At 37.1% G+C, this 22,611-nt stretch overlaps 1 protein-coding gene across 4 annotated transcripts in view; it reads left to right on the top strand.

Moving 5' to 3' along the window:
- The window catches only part of LOC126248314 (F-BAR domain only protein 2-like), a 330,016-nt gene that overhangs the window by 255,556 nt on the left and 51,849 nt on the right, over window positions 1-22,611 (top strand). For 3 of the 4 annotated variants that reach the window (XM_049949189.1, XM_049949191.1, XM_049949190.1), the window contains exon 17: window positions 7,786-7,988. In XM_049949189.1, coding sequence (XP_049805146.1) covers window positions 7,786-7,988 — 203 coding nt within the window. Of the gene's footprint in view, window positions 1-7,785; window positions 7,989-13,567; window positions 13,856-22,611 lie in introns of those variants that run through there. The other variant, XM_049949192.1, reaches the window with a different exon arrangement.

The raw sequence follows: 22,611 nt of genomic DNA, 5'->3' as shown, positions 1-22,611 counted from the left end.
GTTGCATCCTCTTCAGCACACCATCCCCAGGGTGACTGAGACATTGCTTCTCAAGTCTGCCTCATCATAAGACAGAATTATCCAGTGTCATCACACCCAGCAAGTTTCAACCAGTTGGTTTAATGTCTACATCTACTACAAGTCATTCCATTCAGTTGATTTCTGCCTCTGACAGGAAGGTGTTTGTGAGGTGTAAATGTTATGTTCATGATATATCATCATAAAAGATGAATCTCTCACCAAAATGTTGACCTTTGGACTTGACAGTAGCCTGAAAGATCCTGTCCCAATGCTTTCAGCACACTAATTACCATTGGTAGCAGTGATAGACATACGACATCTTTACTGTCCTGTAACATGATGGACTCTCCTGCTTGCTGAACCCGTGGGACTCTGCGCTTGACACACACATTGCTTGTGCGCTCTTCTACAATGATCATCAGTTGTCAGACATATCCTACACTTGTTGGTGAATACAGCTGATGCCACCGATCCAGTTACCACCGCAAGTGTTCTAGTGCTCACTTCCTTCACACACCACTGTGCTGGAGGTTTCTACTGTTGTTTGTAGTGGACACACAGAGGCCAAATCAATTGTGTGGAGACAATTGTGTAGTGTTTGGATTGACAAAACCCTCCCAAGGTGCCTGCAAAAAGGCAGTGCACAATTCTATGCATTCTTGTAGGGATACCTATGGGGCCATATTTATAGGTTGTGGTCATCACTAGATGTTACTGAACATGGGCAACTACTAAGAGGTAGAGCTTCAACATTTTCAGCATCACAATAGCAGCTGAATGTCTGAATGACATAACTGTGTTGTACGGCAATTTTGCAGATGACTTCCCTTGCTAGTAACACTTCTTGCAAAAAGTGACAATGCACATAAGTTTCAAATTTGAAATGGACCCTTGAGGCACACTGACAGACTGAATAGTATACACAAACTGCATTGTCGTGTTTATAATTAGAGACCAAGCTTGCTCTGCTGAATTGCACTGAGGCTGGAGGTTTATATTGGTGCCTGATGAAGCAATTGCTTCGTTTTGAACAGTTTGTGAAAGAGATTGCGGAGCCAAAGAACAAATCAATGCAAATCACGAGAGAGGTGCAAAATTTGTCCTCCTCATTTTTCAATCAGCATTTCCTGTGATACTAAAAAACACAAGTTAAGCTGGTGTTACATCTTGCGTAGATTTCTTTACTTGTGGGTTAACCGGGTGAAAAAATTTAAGTTTCAATACAGCTGCAGTCTTCCAGGGTGACATTTATTTATTTAATTATTTGTTTTCAGTTATTTGCACATGTGCAACTGAGAAGCTCAAAGGTTAGATATATATTTATTAAGCTGTAATTTTCATTGTATTAATTTTAGTGTGTCCCGATACATCATTCCAAGTATTCTATAGTAATTCATATGGTAATATTCAAGATACATTATTGTATACTTATATCTAAAAGATGATGAGACTTACCAAACAAAAGCGCTGGCAGGTCGATAGACACACAAACAAACACAAATATACACACAAAATTCAAGCTTTCGCAACAAACTGTTGCCTCATCAGGAAAGAGGGAAGGAGAGGGAAAGACGAAAGGATGTGGGTTTTAAGGGGGAGGGTAAGGAGTCATTCCAATCCCGGGAGCGGAAAGACTTACCTTAGGGGGAAAAAAGGACAGGTATACACTCGCACACACACACATATCCATCCACACATACAGACACAAGCAGACATATTTAAAGTTTTTCCACGTGGAATGTTTCCCTCTGTAATATTCTTATTGTATACTTATTTTGAGATATTGTTGTTATCTGGAATACCTCAGCTTTTCTTTTGTTATGTATTGTTAAAAGTATGCTAGTTCTGTACACCACTCCTGCAAATTTTGGTCCTCTAACTAAGAAAAGCATCACACAGAGAGTTCATTCCTTGAAAGAATTAAATTTTGTGGATAATTATGTTAGACAGGATAGCATATCAATCGTGACCCATGTTGTTTTAAGATTTCTGAGATACAGGCTCTTCCTGTGTTTGCAGAGTAACATTTTCTACCCAGTTATTTTGTGTAAAGGTTGTTTTATCTTAGAATAAATCCATTGTTATAAGAAAAGAGATAAGTGCCTGCACATTGCTGTGTTTTTCCCTGAAATTTCTAACTGAAAAGTTTGAACATCCAGGTGATCTTCTGTAATTTCTGTTATTGAATGTCGAAATTTGCATCCTGATTTTTTTTTTATCAATTGATATATGCGACAAAGATCAACAATCAGCATAAGTGTAGTTTGATATTATAATACTGCAAAATTGTCATATTATTACTGGCAAGCAGTGTTGGATATTATCCTAAATTAGTTGTATTGTCATCATGGTTGAAGATAAAAAATTTTTATGCAGGGGTGTGTCATTCAGCTCAGTCTGTGGAGTTCATTCAGATGTATTGTTGGAACAAAGTTCCAGGTGACATTCTTGTTATGAGCACACAGCAGTTAAATGTTGAAGGTCAGTGCTTCCTGTCCCAAACCAGCCATTCATAATTTTATTGCTCTTAAGTTTTCCTAAACTATTTTTACTCCATATGAACTGTTATTTTCATAATAGGCTATTAGGAAATGGTATTTAGAAAAACAGTTTTTTTTTTCCTTTTTGACAACAATAGCAAGAAATTTAAACTTCTCAGGATATACTATTTCAGTTTTATGTGAAACGTTCTGCTGATGTACTTAAGTATCTAACCATATAGTTCAGCATAAATAAAAACTGGATGCTCTGAACCAGTGGTGCATGTAAAATAATGTTCTATTCACATATTATATGGGTATTTTCTCCTAGCTATAATGCATTTCTGTGATTTTCCATAGAGAAGATGACAGAAATGTAGAAATGTCACGATGTTGTCAGTAATGCAGATTCCATTCTATCATGGCCCCATACAGTCTCAATGAGGGACAGGTTTCGTTATTGTATTGCCTGGGTAGCTGCACCTTGCGCAGAGCACTTCAGTAATGTGAGAAGTGGTGGTATGTACATTGGTTTGTTGGACAATTACATGTCCCTAATGTTAAAGGAATAGTAACAGAATGTACTGCAATATTTTTCATGTGTATCCTGCTCTGTTGAGTAGTCCTTCAACAGAGATCTCACGTGTGGGGTCATCGTGGACTCTGGCTGTCCACATCATGGTGCTGCCAAGAGTTTGTCTCATATGTTGTCCCCTTAGACAGTCCAGTAGCTGCCACTCACTTTTTCAGTACTACACTCCCAAACAACCATCAGTGATGGCTTAACACAACTTTCAATCATTCATACCTAAGTTGTCTTTTGCTAAAGTATTGTTGGCAGGCTGAATAGTCATAGTATAAGAGAGGAAGCCTGGTGAGGTTCAGTCTAGCTTGTTGTACCAACTCAGATTAAAAGTTCCTGGTGGTCCTACCCAATATTCTTGGCACAAAATTGGTTTTATTTTATCAGGGTGTATACACCCCGGGATAACCAGGAGATCCGGGAATTTTTTCATCCGGGAGAAAACTGGGAAAAACATGGGAATTTTATAGCACTCCGGAAATTTTTCAGAGTTTTAGTTTTCAATTAAATTTTTGTAATTTTGATTTCTAACAACTGATAGTCTAACAAAGAATATTACTCTACCTTGCTATTGCAGAATTATATTGCTACAATAAAACATAAACAAGAGAGAAAAGTTAAGTAAAACCTAAGTTGCAAAGGAAATGCACCATTTACAACAAAACAAACTGCACACACAAATGCCTGCCAACAACAAAACGTGTTAAAGGCATTAGGACGAAAGACTACACAATACTTCATAACAGCAAACTGCTTGCGAAGTTCGTGACGTCACAATTGTTTATGTTAGTTTCGTTAGAGAAGATGCCAGTTGCTTCTGGCTACTTGGAAGCGTGGCTGTAGCAAGCAGCCAGATGCTTCCCGGAAAAATTTTTCTGGCATGCTTTGTTTACATTTAGTTATGTTGCTGTTTCCTCTTTGTTTACAGATCTCACGTTAAATGAAAACAAAACGGAATTCATAGATTTCATAGATAAAATAGATTCACATAATTATGGAAGGCTATAATACGTTTTTCATTTGTATTTTGGTTTTATTTTATTTCCAGGTTTTTAACAGTCAAGCATTAATCGCCTTGCAGAATGGTGAAGCTATTTTCGTTGGTTTGATCAAGAAATTTGGTTGTTATTAATATTTTCTGCTGAGGGAGTCAATTTATTTGAAATGAAGTGTTTCGTTCCATACTATTGGCTAGTTTCAAGTGTTTGCTGGATTTAAAGTGCATGTTTTCATCTTCTGGCACGTATGCAGACCTGCCAACTTTCAGAAGTGAAAAATCATGAGAATTTTAGCGGTGTACTATTGTAAATTATAACGCATCCCTGACAATTAAAGTTGCAATAATTCGATGCCTGTAACAACTCAGTTACATTTGCTTTATTATTTACATGTAAATACTAAATAATGGACCATACAGTATGGCATTATCAATAAAATTAAATGAGCGTACGGTATCGTTGGCTGGGAGGCTCCTATACGGGGAAGTTCAGCCACCAGGTGCAAGTGTTTATTTCATTCGACGCCACAATAATAAAGAACCAAACACGAGATAATGCAGTATTGGTACTCCAAGAAAATTTACATCCTGAAAACCACACTGAAAAGCTTAATATCAGGTTGGGGCCTACTTCATTATGAATCTGGACATACGAATGTACCTTTCAAGTGGAACTGGGTATTTTAGTAAGGTTTGCGAAATTCTGATGCTCTTGGATTATCATCTGATGTCGTGTTTCTTTTGTTACATTGTGTAAGTTCTCTTAATACTTTAAACATAAGAACATACAGGCTGCGTACGGGGAGTAACAACTGTTTTCTGGCGGTTAACGACAACTGATGAAACAAACCTGTTTCTAATAGCTTGCGGGAAAATATAGCAAATGGTGGTTTGAAAAGCGTGACTGTCAATGTAAATATCCTTTTACGGAAGATGAGTTATGTGGCATAGGAGAATGTGCGATGAATTTCTTAAATCGTAGACCGTTTGTCTCTCGTTTAAAACTTAAAAATTTTACTAGCGGGTTTATATGATTTATCTTAAAGTGTAACACACGTAAAAATAAGACCAATTTATACGTGAAACCTTAGCTTTTCTGGTGGCTAATTGATCTTTGAGACAGCCACACTTGTATATTAATTTAAACCATTGACTTTTCGAATTTATACTTTCGTAATATGAAAATATGCAGTGCACTTGTGGCTGCACCAACATTGGTCATCCAGTGCACTGCAGAACTATGATTGATTGCTGAACACAGTCTGACACACAAATCAGCAGTCGATGCTTCCTGGTCACCATACCACTCCAGACACATCCATTAGTGTTGTGATGTTAACAGCAGCCAATGCATGGGACAGTAATTCCCAAGTCCAGCTGCAGTTAGTTTCTGACCAATGGTGCGAGATGACGCAGAATTTTGCAGGAAGTCCACTTCTTGTTCTCGGATGGCAGGCAAGAAGTGACGGGTTTATGATGTGCTTTGTGTACAATACAGTGATTGTCCCTTGTGGTGGTCAGACTGGTCGAGCGAAACCTTGACAATGAGTATGCCTGCCTTCACATTCCCATATAGTCCAGCATTACACCACTCTCACATCCGAATGTCCCATAAATCAGCTGGCCAAATTGAGAGGCACAATGAGGCTCTCATAAAACAGTAACACAAATATGTGCCATCTCCGTGTCCTTCACAGTAATATCTCAACAATTGACATGTTCATGTCCATTGTATAGCCTACCGGGCCTAGTAACTACACTAACCACGGGCAGCACTAATGCTCTCTGGTGGCCATTTCTACCTGTCACAAAGAATTGCAGCTCTAATAATATATGTACCCGCCAAGGGGTCAGTATGTGTACGAAGTTATATTGACATATGATCACATCTTCTGAGTGCTTCACTTTTTATGGTCAGGCAGTGTACTTTCTACTATCTTAGTTTTATTAAGAAAAAGAGAAGGGGGGGGGGGGGGGGAGGGAAACGAACAGAAATTGTTACAGAGATTGATCTTGTTTTAATTCTATTGAGTTCTGGAAATTTGATCTCGGTTGCCATTTAATGTATTATATGTAATGTAATGGAATAATTTATAATAATCAAATATTAGATGGCAAAATTTATAGCTGATTTTTTGGGTAACAATACTTACATCTCACCCAGTGACAGATTTGGCTGTAAGGTGACCTACATGATCTCTGTTGTTATTCCATAAGTTTTGATAAGAGGCTTTCACCAAGGAAGGTGGCAGTGCAGTCAAAACACTGGACTCGCATTTAGTAAGAACAAGTTTCAAACCTTGACCTGCCATCCAGATTTAGGTTTTCCATGGTTTCCTTAAACTGACTAAGGATACTAACAAGGGAACCTCCCCATCGCACCCCCCTCAGAATTAGTTATAAGTTGGTACAGTGGATAGGCCTTGAAAAACTGAACACAGATCAATCGAGAAAACAAGAAGAAGTTGTGTGGAACTATGAAAAAATAAGCAAAATATACAATCTTAGTAGTCCATGTGTAAGATAGGCAACATACAGGTGAGTGTAAACTCATGAGCGCCGTGGTCCCGTGGATAGCGTGTGCATCTGCAAAACGATAGGTCCTTGGTTCAAGTCTTCCCTCGCGAGAAAATTTTAATTTTTTATTTTCAGACAATTATCAAAGTTCAGGCACTCACATATAATCGACTTCGCTCTCCAAAATTCCAGGACATGTTCAGATTTGCTTGGACATATGCAGGATTTGACGGTCTACACACGGAAAAATTTAAAAATGTTAAAAACATGTTTTGACAGAGCACAGGGAAAACTGTGCGACTGTGAAACTGTTGCATTCATTTGCTGCAGTTTATGTGACAAACTCTTATGTTTTCACACTTTTTTGGGAGTGATTATCACATCCACAAGAAAACCTAAATTGGGCAAGGTAGAAGAATCTTTTTACCCATTCACCAAGTGTACAAGTTAGGTGGGTCGACAACATATTCCTGTCATGTGACGCACATGCCGTCACCGGTGTCGTATAGAATATATCAGATGTGTTTTCGTGTGGAGGAATCGGTTGACCTATGACCTTGCAATCAAATGTTTTTGGTTTCCATTGGACAGGCACGTCCTTTCGGCTACTAGTCGCACGGTTTTGCGTTCCGGCCGCAAAACACAGACACTAAACTTATTACAGTGAACAGAGACGTCAATGAACGAACGGACAGATCATAATTTTGCAAAAATAAAGAAAGTAACCTTTTCACTCAGGGAAGATTTGAACCAAGAACCTATCGCTCCGCAGTTGCTCACGCTAACCACGGGACCACGGCGCTCCTGAACTCGAACTCTCCTAGATGATGCGTATTTTGCACATGGACTACTCAGTTTGTATATTTTGCTTAGTTTTTTCATAGTTCCGCACAACTTCTTCCTGTTTTCTCGATTGATCTGTGTTCAGTTTGTCAAGGCCTATCCACTGTGCCAACTTATAACTAAATCTGAGGGGGTGCGATGGGGAGGTTCCCTTGTAAGTACCTTCGAAAGAACCAGTCTGGTCTTTCCCACTACGTGCTTCCTGAATTACTTTAAATTTTATCAGCACAAGGTTTTTTGTGTTATATGCAGTCCTTATTACATTTTTATCTGTCTTGTCATGTTTTGTTATCACTTTCTGTATGCATCATGATCTATGCCACTACAAAACTTATTTTTGATAGATAAAGCCAAAGAGTGGAGCAGGGTCCTGTCCATTCCAGCTGGTAGCTTATTGGAAATGTGAATCGAGCCATACTGACCTCAGAATCGACTACAAATACAACAGTCATGCTATGTCTTCAGCCTCGCCTCTACTGAATCTCACTGTAGCTGTTCCAGTTGATGGTGGTGTCAAAAACATGCAATCTAAGCCAAATGCTCAATGGTATGTATGTCATTTGAAATCTCTTTTTCTGTCTGATTTTTTATGTAAATAAATCTACCTTTAAGAAATTGCTAATGTTTTATCTTGAAATGCTCAAGACAGAGCAGGAATGAATGTTTCGTTTCTGAGGGAATTAACTTTCAAAAGGCAGTTGATTATCTTTCAACTATAACAGAGTTCTTACAGTTCTGTTCTTATTGTGTACAGTAGACCGTCATGTAACTTAATTTCAAGGTACTATAAAATAGCTTATTTGTTTTAGTAAGCCGGCCGGAGTGGCCGAGCGGTTATAGGCGCTACAGTCTGGAGCCGCGCGACCGCTACGGTCGCAGGTTCGAATCCTGCCTTGGGCATGGATGTGTGTGATGTCCTTAGGTTAGTTAGGTTTAAGTAGTTCTAAGTTCTAGGGGACTGATGACCTCAGATGTTAAGTCCCATAGTGCTCAGAGCCATTTGTTTTAGTAAAGTTTGAATTAATGAGTTTTTTGTGAAAACATGACTGTCGAGTACATTTTTTTCTGTTTTTATGGACACCAGCGAATGAAGGTGCTCAGTTTTCATGATCTCCGAGAAAAAATAAAAATAATTGTACTGCATACATAAAACAGTATTTCCGGCATTTGTTTAATTGAGAAAGTATATGTGCATATCATCAAATGCTGATTTTTTTCCAAACAGTATGATAACATGCATATCGAGGAAGAATATTGTACCCTTTCAATTAGTGTCTCACGTAATATGACAAACAATAATTTTAAGAAATGCTTTAATGTGCCATTCTTCAACACACTAAGCTTTAATTAGAACTCATTGTAGTTTACATTTCTTATCCATTACACATTATACTTCTGTACATTAATTTGAAAAAAAAAAATATATTACTTGTTGTTTGTTGGACTGTTGGTCGGAATATTATGGCAATCTGAAGATACCACATCCAGAGCAACCTGAAATACTGTGGAAGCATCAGAAGTGGCAGCAAATCTCTTGAGATTAGCAATTGCAGCTGCAACTTCAGTGTGGTGTGGTAGTGTAATACCTTCACATTCCTCCTCAGGAGATGACAGTAAAGCATTACTATTCCCTTCTGCATGAGCAGAACTGATGACAGGTTCTTCAGCAACACAGTTGTCATCTGCCTGCATCCATTCTCCCATATTGATGGTACAAGAAAGCAGCAACCAGTTGTAAGCATGTAGACGAGCAGCATTAGAATCCAAAATAGTATCAACATTATGATTATGAGTAAGTTCAAATGTAGGCTGATTAGTTTCCCCTTCAGCTTCAGCAGTGTTACCAGCTACTGTCCAGGCCTTCATGAAATGGTTAGTTATGGTGTCTGTTTTAACTTTATCCCAAGCATCAGATATGCTATCGATAACTTGCAGTACATTAAATTTGGAATTGTTTCTTGTAGTTTGTTTGCACTGATGGTGGCCTTGAGCAATAGGCATCTATAATTACACTTCATTTAGGTGATAATTCCTTGATCCAATGGCTGCAGACTGCTCTTGGTGCTAAGAAGAAGAAAACTTCTGTGTTCGGAACTTCGAGTTTATTGAACTGTTGAGCCAAGCAGTGTTTAAGAGTTAACAAAATACTTCTCTTCCTCACGGCCATTTGTTGCCAAGAGCCAGCTACAGAATAGAGATTTGATCATCCAAGCTTTATTGTTATTCTGTAGTGGCATGACCAATTCAATGACAGTTAACATTTAAAAAAATAAATAAATAAATAAATAAATACCTATGATTTTTGTATTCCAGTCACTAATGGTTTAGTTTTTCAGAACCATCTGAATTACAACACAAGACCACTGCCAGCCTCTCCTTGCTGCTTTTCTCTCCACAACATTTTTAACCCTTGACATGTAGTGTTTTTTACAGAAAATGCCGGCTCCATCCATATTAAACATGTCTGTTGTGTGTTGCAAATGAGAGAGCTTGGATTGAAATCGTTGCAACCACTCATTGGCATCTTCCTAGTTTACTCTATGTGCCTTCCCACAGAATGACAACACTGATTTTATGCGTCTTTCTAAAACACCGTAGCCAGCTCCCAAAACATACCAACCCAGAAATTCCATTTTTCCGGCAACTTTGCGAGCCTTTTTTTGAAGTGTGGGGCTGGACAATGGAACTTACTGTGAGCACATATGTTGGAATCATGCAAACAGCGAATCCTTCATTTCTTCATATTTGACTGGCCTCAAGCACTTACTACGGCCGCTCACTGAACAGCTTGCCAGATTTTCCTCTGTTTTCTGTCTTGAACTTCTACTGATGAGAGAGCAGACATCAAGGTTTGGAAGTATTCTGCAACCATTGTTTTTGTCTCCACTATTGACCATATTTATAATTTGCTGTTTTTGCTTGAGCTTCAGAGGATATGAGGTCATTTCTGTTTCGATGACCTATTACAATTGTTGGAATGAAAAAAATAGCACGTATTCACTTTTTACAAACAAACAAACAGAGACAGAGTTCTGCAGATTGTTGGGTGTCATGTGCTGTGTGTAGTCTGCTGACAGCACCTTTCTTACCCTGCCCTTGTGTTTTATGCTGTGGAAGTAACATGCGAGCAGCAAGCAAGCAATCGGACAATTGGTTCAAAATTACAGTTAAGTGTGTTATTGAGAAAAATTATGTGTAATGCATAATGGAAAATACCATAATGTGCAGCACTATGTATGTACATACTTATTTGGTTTAGACAAAGAATAAGATATGGAACAAGCTCACCAGACAAAAATTTAGTTACCCCAGTGTGCACCCACAGGTGAATCATTGTGCCTTTACAGACAGCACAGTGATAATAACTTGTTCACCCATGTGCACACTACCTTGATGTGAGCATAAGGCAGTAGAGATCAGTGATACACTTGTGTTTCAAGATCAGTGATACACTTGTGTTTCAAGAAGACATTGTACATAGACATCGATAAATGTAAGGGTGTAACAGAGTGGCGAAAAAGGGCAATTGTGTCTGGCTGTGCCCATGACCACACAGTATGTGAAGTTGCTGGATTTGTTGTTATTTCATGGCGAACCATTCAATGTGTCTACAAGCAGTGGTGTAACACATGTCGCCATGAAAAACAATGTCACAATTGGGGTCAGGAAATGATACTCACTGAGAGGATCCAGAGACGTGTTTGACAGCTTCTGAATCAAATTTGGGGAGTGTGTTTTCAAAGCTTGAAAAATACAACAGATACAGTTTTTCATAAAATGAGTTTTTCTGTTTTCACCTAGACAGATATGTTTGAGCATTAGAATTTTTACGTGACTACTACACCTCACTGACATTAATAAAGTGTTGTAAGGAAATACATGAAAATTTAATTTTTATAACAGTATATTAAGATGAGATTTTTCCAGCTTTTTCAAAAGTCAATAAATGCTTATAATTATCACTGGTACAGTTACATTGCCTTCTTTAATTCCATGTATTTTTTTCCACTACTAATATTTTTATGTACTGTAATGTTTATTACATGCCTGCATTGTGGTAAAATGCATTTTTTTATATATTACTATACATAGTATTTTATTTAATTTACAGTTTTTGACCTTGCTGAGAGCACAACCTATAATAATAGAAATAATTGTTTAACTTACTTATTGTCAATACTATGTGAAGTATGAAATGAATAACACAAAAATTGTTACATGTTACAATCAAATTATTTTCAAGTTTTTCCTCTTACATCTATACACATTATTCATCTAAGACATCTTTGTAAAACTCCTTTGCATAATTTGGAATTTCAAAATACTTTAGCAAGGCAGAAACATCTTTCTTTGCTTAGCATATTTTGTTTTGGTAAAGACTGTCTGTTAGTACTGTTGGACAGCATGGTTTCTTTCGTCTCATGATGTCAGCTTGTATTGGATCTCCCAAAGTATGTACACTTACTGACAAATGAACAATTTTCTGTATTTTCTTTCATGAGGTGACTTGCTGGCTGTTCATTTTGAATGATAACTTGGATTTTAGTACTTTCTGTGCACTATCTTTGTAGATTTTTAACTGTCCACTCTGTATTTAGAACTTTGAGAGTACCATACTCTTCTAAAATATTGTAATATTCCTTAGGAGACAAGATTCTTGCTCGATTTATTTCTTTTTTTCAGTAAGACTTCTCAGTTGTACCAAACACTCAGTTTGGAGGCATGTAGCTATGGCCACAAACAGGGAAAAAGTGACAATAACATTGTAAGCAACTTTAATGCCTCCTCTTGAAGATTGTGTGTCCAGTCAGGTGTAGAAAATGGTGCCCTCCCTCTTTTGCTCTTCAGTATGGATTATGATGCACAGATTGTGTAACCATACTTGTCTAGCCCAGAAAACCTCACTGACTGATAGTTTTGGAATAGGCTGGTTTTGTTGCACGTCAAAGCAAGTCTTAATGAAAACTGCTTTGCACAAGTTTTATGTAATCTGTGTCTAGTTTGTAGTTCATTCTTCTTCTGCAGACATGTTTCACATTTTATTTCTATTAAACCAAATTTACAAGAGGAGCAAGTTTTGGTATGAGGTGTCCTGAATGATAGATTGAAATGTTTGTGAAATTTCTGCTCGTATTTCGATAAGGATCAGTGTTACATTTGAAATTTTTTTTTTTTTCCTACACTGAAGCTGCTGAACATTTTATTGACTGTGGGATCTGAAGGAAAATAACCTCTGTTAGACTTCCCCTTTCATGGTGGCTCTCTCTGCATTTATATTTTTTATATCATTCCTGATGGCAATAGTTACGTCCTTAAAATCCCTTCCTGTTCTGTCACCTCCTCTCGTTTACTTTGATAACCTTCCTCCTTCATGGAACATGCTTACTAGATACGATAACCTGTCCTTTGAAATGCCAGATATTCCTAGGAAAGTGGCAGCACAAACAGGCCCTATTTCACCATCCCTTTTTTGTAATGGTATACTTCACTCCTGTAGCCTTTGAAGGTGGAACTTAAAGTCCATGATTTCATTTAATGACAGGTTCCTTTTTACACTTTTTCCTTTACTCACTTTATGTATGCTCTTCTTCAGTTGTGATTTTCTCCAATCGGAACATTATTTGACCGGTATGCCGTTTTCACAATCACAAGACTCATCATTCTGCTCACACTTTCAATACTTCTTTGCAGACATACACGGGAGTGTCAAGTGAATACTTGTCTAAAAGTAAGGTGCAGGTGTTCCAATGACAATAACGTCCAGTGGGAACACTACTCCTGCCAGTAAATATTGCCACAGCAATGAGTAACATTGCTTAAAGCAACCATTATACTCCATTGTTATTAACTGCTTGCTGTGGAAACAGAGCCAAGACACAAGAGAGTAATAATACTGTCTTTGTTGACTTTTGCTGTAACTGTAAGAATGCATACATTGTGTTTTGCTAAAACATTGTGATTTGGGATGTTCATATACAGGACAGTAGTCGGCTTTTGCTAAAACTTGGTTTGGGGGTTGATGTTAAAGGTCAACATTATGCCAATACCACATGTAACTCATTTTGAAAGTTTTTGCGTATATCAAGTTTTGGAAAAATGCTCCTGAGTTGCTTCCGAACTTGACAGGGATTGCAGTATGGAGTGAATGAAGAGCCATCCCAACTTGTTTGTGGAAGAACAATGAACTCTTGGACTCACTCACCTCACAAGAGGCCATTGCCCACACAGGCACATAAAGACAACAGCAGCAAAGTTCAGCAGTAAAATGGATAAATGTTTTTAGAGATGTTTCCACCATGTTTAATGCACTCAAAAACTGATATTAGTCTTGAAAACTGTATTTATTAATTTTATACAGCCTTACAAATTACGGCCTCACACCAATCTCAAAGGCTGTAAAAGAGTAATACATGAAAGGGTAGTAATGAAAAAAAAGATTGATAAAATACATAAAATTGCACATTAAAAAACGCACATGCTTAGGTAAAATAAACTGAATTTTCTCAGACATGGATGCAAAGTTCTGCTCCACATTACTTTGACATTTGAGTGCAAACTGACTCACTGTATGCATTGAAGTGTTAGATGAAGAAGACGAACGGATGACATTACTGTATGGCATTTATGAAAATTACATGTTTTGAGATACAGAAATACTGATAAAATTGATTGATACTATGTAGTTTTTCAGTGACAAGTAATATTCTATTATCTCTATTACATCGCCCAGTTTACTGTCTAACAAATATCCATCTAGTGCAGAGAGGCTGATGAAAATTATCACCACAAGATGGCATCAATGTATAAAAATGTATTTAAAATAAATTAACATTTAGTTGTTCAATAAAATATTAAATTACAACAGATGTGTAATTTAGTATCCAGGGATGAACGTATAAAAATGTTAAAACTGATATACAAAGATATTCCGATGATAAGATAAAGCAAAATTTGCAAAGGTACACACAGAACGACAGGTAGTGTATTCATTGTGTAACAGTGTTGCAGAAACAAGTGTCGGTGTATAACATAAAGTACTGGAGGGAGTACAACAGATGAGTGTGCATTTAATATACAGCTAAAGATAAATACTGAAAAATTAGCATCTGCCAAATCTAGTGACCATGCACAATGTGCATACTACTGTTCAAAGGTTGAGCACACCATTAAAAACCTACTGGTCTTGTGTAGCAATATTCCACTTATGATAGAACCAACAATAAATAAAAATCAGAGATAACAGTATGTAAAAGAAAGATACAACATATAAAGCATAGCGATAATATGCTGCGACATGTAAATTTGATCAGTTGCACAAAGGAAGGTGTTAAAATTTTTGAATTATTTTTGCTATTTCTAAAATGTTGCCCATATAATACATTAAATAATCTGCTCATTGTATTACGGCCAGGTAACCCTGAAAATATGGTTGTTGCACATCATTTTAAATAACAGGTACAATGCCAAAAACATGCTCACTGCGTAATAACAAGCGAATCGAGAAAAATATGGTATTGATTGGCGACTCCATGTTGTCTTGTGCACAACGACCAGATAACAGGTATACTTGAAAAAAGAGACAGCATTGGTCGTATATTTTTACTATTGCAGAATCGATTTTCTGTCACTGAGTGACCATCTTCAGTGCTATATTGTATAACTTAAATTGGGATGCACTGTTGACACTATGTGATCGCCGTAATGCATAGTGTCAACAGTGCATCCCAATTTAAGTTATACAATATAGCACTGAAGATGGTCACTCAGTGACAGAAAATCGATTCTGCAATAGTAAAAATATACGACCAATGCTGTCTCTTTTTTCAAGTATAAAAATATGGTAGTTACACCACCATAATGTCCCACAGGTGCTTCCAAAAATATTGCCACATTATGACTAATCATTGATATACAAGTATAAGTTACTCGGTGCCACCTGACAGAGTACACAGCAACAGTGAAACACCTTAAGTATTTTCTCGCAAAAGTATGTCTCATGAATACATAGTGACCGTTACACAATAACACTGTACAGTAACTGTATTGAGCATATATAAAGGATACAGAAGATGGAAAGCCGCTCAAAGAATACATTTTATTGGTATGAATTACCTAGACACACATGAGAGTTATGTAAAGAAATAACGTACTGACTAGCCATCTATGGGACTCCAGTAATTTCTTGTAGCAGCAGCTATAGATATTCTGAGGATGAATTAAAGAAAGCAAACCTTAAAAAAGCCTGTTATATGATCAAACTGTGCAGTAACTGTATTGAACGCACATAAAATGAAAAGAGGAGGAAAGCTACTTTCATTCTGTGTTAAATGAAATTCCGCTTAAAATTGAAGGATATTGAAAATGAATTGAATATATTGGAGCAAGTCGCAAAATATAATGGATAAAACAGCAAGGATATTAGAGTTTGGTATAACAGACTGAAAAATAGTCACCCAGAATCCTAAAGATTAAAAGAAAGTGAGGACATGTATGACACATGATGGTAATTTTTACAATGGCCTAGTGAACCATTTTAAAATACCGAATGTAGAGAAAAGTCTATAAATCAAGAATAACCCTGGGAAAAAGTTAAGTCATTCAATAGAAGCCAGACCAATAAATATGAAAACTCGGGCATGTATAGACTAAAGTGTAAGGACTGTGAATGTTTTTATGAGGGCAGATGGGTAAGTCTTTCAAGAACAGATTTAGAAAATATATGCACTACAGTAATGAATGTAGCATTAAAAGGCATTTATTACTGAATAACCATACTGTTGGTGGTGATCATGAAAATTTAAGTATTTTAAGTAATGCATCTAAAGGGCAATTTCTTGATATGTTAGAAGAGTTAGAAATTAGTGTTGAAGAGGATGAAACATCCAGAAATACTAAATGAAGAAATAGATATCTCTAAAAACTGCTTCTTCAGTTTGTTCCCGGAATATCTATAGGCATTGGTACAGAGGGAAATAGCTAGACTCTAGTAATGGTGACTCAGTAGAAGTAGAGTATTTCCTTATTCAACTTTCAGCTGTCGTAAGTTTGTGTTTCTTTTGTTTAATTCATACCAAAAATGTACTCTCTGTGTAGCTTTTCTTCTTTTTTTCATTTTGCGTGTGTTCTATACTGCTACTGCACAGTTTGATTGTATAAGTCCACTATGTTCTCATAAGATTAGCTTTCTTTAATTTTCCATTGAAATATCAATAAACATTACTATAGGAATTATTGGATTCCAATAGATGGTGACTGAATATGGTATTTTCTTATAGAACTTTATTTACAGTAATTTTGCATTTGTGTGAGTAATTCATTAAAAAAATGTATTCTTTGTTTAACTTTTCATCTTCTTTATTCGTTATATATGCTCAATATAGTTACTACACATTTCTATTGTGTAACATTACTATGTATTCATAAGATTTGCTTTTGTGAGAAGATACTCAATGTGTTTCTGTGTACTTCATCTGTGAGGTGATAATGAGCAATTTATACTGGTACATCAATGATTTGTCATAATACAGCAATATTTTTGAAAGCATCTATGGGTCATTATGGAGGTTTAACTGCTGTATTTTTCTCAATTTGCTTGAGGTATGCAGGTATGCAGTGAGCATATTTTTGGTATTGTACCTATTATTTAATGTGATACGTAACAACCATATATTCAGGCTTAGTTTGCTGTAAGACAGTGACCAGTTTATTTATTATGTGATTGGCAACATTTTAGAAATATGAGAAAGAAATAATTTTTTAACATATTCCTTTGTGCACCCTTCTGGGGTTACATGTTGCAGAATATTGTCGATATGTTTTACCTGCTGTATCCTACATTTACATACTGTTACCTTGGTTTTTAATGTCTTGTGGTTCTACCATACATTGAATATTGTTACACAAGACTGATAGATTTTTGATGGTACACTCAAACCTCTGATTAGTAATTTGCAATTTGCATGGTCACAAGATTTGGCAGGTGCTAATTTTTCACTGTTTACCTTTAGCCATTTATTAAATACACAGTCTGTTTTAGTCTGCTGATTAGTATGAGACCCTTAGAAGCCAAGGGGTATAAGTGACAAATTTCTAATTTTGGAGGTAAGTTTAGATTTCAGTAGTTAAAGCAGACACAGATCTGTGTGGCAAATAGATACAAGTAACAAACAGTCTGGTGCTGACATCTAGTGGCTGAAAAGAGAACGGTTAAGACAATCCTATATTTTCTTTGGACGTCAAAGAGTGTAAGCGCACTTTTATCCCTTGGCTACCAAGTGATTATAAACAGCTCTGTTTTCTTGGTTGAGTCTTTAACTGAAGCTATGTAATTTAAAATTATGTTACTGGTTCTTTGTGATTTTTCTTATTTTATTTTCTACACAAATGTTATAGATGTTTTTAAACTATAAAAAATAATTGCACATCTGTGGAAAATAAGCTGTATAAAGAGTTTTGTGCAGAGAATAATTTACCACATGTTAAAGTGTGTTACTATAGATTTGTGTTCAGTACGTCCTTCAATCTGAGTTTCTATGCACCTTGTACTGATACTTGTGTGACATGTGACACGTTGTAAAATTTGATAGTTCATGGAGACTCAAAAATATTCACACACTGGCTCTTGAAAAGGAATTATGTTTTCGTAAGGCACAGGTGGCTAGAGAAGCAAAAGAATGTTCAAAATATGACAGTTCATAAGTAGCAATGTGTTTTGGACCCTCAGAAGGTACTCCCTACACCTGTGCTTTCTTGCAGCAGAGCGTATTATGCATGACAGCTGTGGACCTACAATTTTTGTATGCATGATTTAGCCTCTGGAGTCCCAGCAATGTACATTTGGTATGAGAGTCAAGCTGCTTTTGGATGCCAAGAAATTGCTTTCTGTCTTTTACAACATGTAAGTAGGTTGCCCACATCAGCTAAACACATTACAGCTTTTAGTGAACACTGGGGATCAAAATAAAAGTACATACATTGAACCTGTAGATCACAAATTCTTGATATCTGGTCATCCTTATATGGAAAGTGTGCAAGATTTTGGAATTATTGTGAAGGTTGCCCAGAAAAATCCTTGGAATTTTGTACCTGATGAATAAGCATTCCTCATTTCAAAGGCCAACAGGAAATTTAAGGTAGTCCAGATGACTGAGTGTGATTTCCTCACCCTAAGTGCACTCAATGATTAGCTCAAGGACTCTGTGAAAGGCTTGTGAAAAATGCAGCGATTGGATTTTGAAAAGTCACCCTTGATCATTTTGTACAAAGAATCTCTCTGAGAAGATGTGAAAGATTTTCAGGATGTTAATAAGCATTCCTCATTTCAAAGGCCAACAGGAAATTTAAGGTAGTCCAGATGACTGAGTGTGATTTCCTCACCCTAAGTGCACTCAATGATTAGCTCAAGGACTCTGTGAAAGGCTTGTGAAAAATGCAGCGATTGGATTTTGAAAAGTCACCCTTGATCATTTTGTACAAAGAATCTCTCTGAGAAGATGTGAAAGATTTTCAGGATGTTAATAACATTGTGGGAGAAATATCGGTGTCTTCCCTGCTCTAGAAGTAAACATTGAAAAACTTAAGCTCAAGTATCTGAAGTACAGAGACCTACAGACTCTACTTCCAAACCCAGCAGCATTCATTTTCATGATGAGGCTGAGACTTCATTAGGTATTGTCCATGATTTTCTCAGTACCTAGTAACACTGGCCCTCTTGCTGTGTCGTTAATTTATTTGTGTGTAAAGTGTATCACTATACCAAAGAGTTGTGATTTTGAGTTCTGAAGACTGAGAACTAATTTCCTTGGCCTCAGGGTGTTGTTATGTGATGCTTGGAAGGCATTTTAATATTATTTTCTCATCAGTTGTGCTGAAGGAGTTCAACAGGCTCGGGGTCTGCTTGAGGAACCATACAGATCATTAATTTTTTTGTGCTAACCAAATGAATCCTTAAAATTCAATTTCTAGATCTCCAAATGGGTTAGTTGGACTAGTGATAAGCAATAATGACAATTTCAAACTGAAGAATATGTGCTGGCAATAGGGTTATCATTCATCCTCCGTATTTCAGGACCATCACCATTATGGACCTTCTTGTCCCAAGATCCCGATGAGACCCAATTTTGTCCTAATTTTACAAAATAACTCTTATGAGATTGGCTCATGTACTGAAGAAACACCATCAGTTAGAGCAGTATGTAAATGCAGCCTCAGTTTTATTTGTGTGTGCAAGTTTATATTGACAAGCTCATCTGACAGATCCCGTTGCATGTTGTGTATCCTATATCGACGATGCAAGTACCTTCTGTATCTAGCCCAATCTACTTCTCCAGTAATGTTGTTGTTGTGGTCTTCAGTCCAGAGACTGGTTTGATGCAGCTTTCCATGTTACTATATCCTGTGCAAGCTTCTTCATCGCCCAGTACCTACTGCAATCTACATCCTTCTGAATCTGTTTAGTGTATTCATCTCTTGGTCTCCCTCTATGCTTTTTACCCTCCACACTGCCCTCCAATACTAAATTGGTGATCCGTTGATGCCTCAGAAAATGGCCTACAAACTGATCCCTTCTTATAGTCAAGGTGTGCCACAAATGTCTCTTCTCCCTAATTCTATTAAATACCTCCTCATTAGTTATGTGATCTACCCATGTAATCTTCAGCATTCTTCTGTAGCACCACATTTCAAAAGCTTCTATTCTCTTCTTGTCCAAACTATTTATCGTCCATGTTTCACTTCCATACATGGCTACACTCCATACAAATACTTTCAGAAACGACTTCCTGACACTTAAATCTATACTCGATGTTAACAAATTTCTCTTCTTCAGAAACGCTTTCCTTGCCATTGCCAGTCTACATTTTATATCCTCTCAAATTCGACCATCATCAGTTATTTTGCTCCCCAAATGGCAAAACTCATTTATTACTTTAAGTGTCTCATTTCCTAAACTAATTCCCTCAGCATCACCTGATTTAATTAGACTACATTCCATTATCCTCGTTTTGCTTTTTTTGTTGTTCATCTTATATCCTCCTTTCAAGACACTGTCCATTCCGTTCAGCTGCTCTTCCAGGTCCTTTGCTGTCTCTGGCAGAATTACAATGTCATCGGTGAACCTCAAAGCTTTTATTTTTTTCTCCCCATGGATTCCTGTAATATGGGGCTAGAAATATTTAAGCAGCACCACGCAGAAGGTTGGGCAAGTTCCCATTTGAATAGTGATCTGATACAACTATTCTTTCTAAATGTAATGTGAACAAGAGTGCAAGTTAGTAATGTTTCAAGTGTATACGGCAGTTACGTAGGGTGTGAAGGGCGATGACCCAAGGGTTGCTGTCGATTGTTTATCATCTAGTAAACTTATCCTATCATAGCTTATGCCTAAGGATGTAAAGAGAAAGTGTTACTTTTCAGATGATTACACATAAGATTGGTCTTTTGTCAAGAAAGGACGTACAGATCAGGAAGCATTGTGAGAGATTTGTACATTTTTACACCCCAATTTTGGAGTGTCCGGATAAGATCCCAGCTGCATATGGCAACCGTAGCTGGCCATAGTTATTGCTGATGGAGTTTCACCCAAGCAGAAATTATTTAACAATGTACTTGAATAAATTGTTGGATCTTTCCTCTGCTTCCAGTATTCCTTCATAAGGTCGCCATGCTGTTGATTTTGTTCTTCTGGTCTTTCTAGTCCTCCTTTTTGATTTCCAACACTTCCAGATTGTGTATTCCATTTCAAAATGTGTCCCATTCCAACAAGAGAGCTGGGGTGTTGGACATCTCTTTCTGAACTTCTTTAATCCACATTGTGGTAGTCTTCTTTTTTAAGAGCTAATCATGTGTTTGTTTGGATAGTCTATTTTTGTCCATTCTGTACAAGTGTCCAAGAAATACCAACCTTGTTTCCATTATGATTTCAGAGATCCTCCACACTTTGTGATAGACATCATTGTTTCTCTGAAGTTTCCAGTCGGACTCGTCTGGAGTGCACTCGTCATGTTTCATAGGATTCTCTTTTCCAGAATCTCTAACTTCTCTACCTTGTAGTTCATTGAAGGGCATTGACTGGTGTACAGGCATTCTGTTTTGACCACTGTATCACAGTTTGTTTGGTATTCCAGGAGATAAACTTTTTGTTGTGCTATCTAGCACATTTTGTGATTTGGTATCCCCGAGGTGCATGTATTTCTTTACCCTCATAATGAAGCCTCTCTCTGTGTCAAAGAACTTCAGTCTGTTTGTCATGAACTTGTTCTTTCTTATCAAGATCTTCAGCTCCTTTCTGCCAGCAATCCTTTCTAGATGGTTGATCTGAATAGTTGCTTCTGCTGGGCTTTGTGAGTGTATCACAGAGTCAACCAAAAAGGCCAGGCTTTTGATTTTAATTCCTTCTGACTTTTCCTGTGGGCAGATCTGGTTTATTATTGTAATTTCTAGTCTTGACTTCCAAGTTATCTCTCTCTCTCTCTCTCTCTCTCTCTCTCTCTCTCTCTCTCTCTCTCTCTCTCTCTCTCTCTTTTTTTTCTCCCCCCTCTAGAACACCGTTGAATAAGAATGATGATAGTCAGTCGTCATGTCTTGGATCTGTCTTCCTTTTAAAGGACGAGGTCAGTTCTCCCATGAACTTCACCTTCCAGGTTGTGCCTGCTAAGATCTCCTTTATTATGTTTGCTGATTTGGTGTCTATTATTCATTTTATATGTGACACACACCACAGAATAGGTTATGTAAATTGCCAGTACAGCACGGCAGAGCTGCGTTACATTAAAAAACACGTGTAAAACATGTATTAATATATAACAAATCAGGATTGATTGTAATAATGAAAAAGGCGTTATATCTTGCAATGACCTGAAGCATTTATGAACACTAGAACTCCAGAAAGCAGAGATTCACGAAGGGATAACTGATGTAAAAAATAAGTCATGGAAAGAGTAATTGGTGGAAAAAAATAGGCTCTTTTATCTTTAATTTCACTTTCAGTTCACCCAGGTTACTCGTGCCTGTTACTGTCGCAGTTACCTGTCTCGAGGGCAGACCGTTTCCAGTTACAAAAATTTCCTTAAAAATCTTTGCAGCTTGTTGAAATTGTTACATAAGATTACGTTGTGCTCCATTTATTTACTACATCATCAGACAGTTGATTGTTAATAGAAGGGTTGTTATCA

This window comes from Schistocerca nitens, chromosome 3 (assembly GCF_023898315.1).
Source record: "Schistocerca nitens isolate TAMUIC-IGC-003100 chromosome 3, iqSchNite1.1, whole genome shotgun sequence".
NCBI lineage: Eukaryota > Metazoa > Arthropoda > Insecta > Orthoptera > Acrididae > Schistocerca > Schistocerca nitens.
This window is presented reverse-complemented; position numbering and strand designations above follow the sequence as displayed.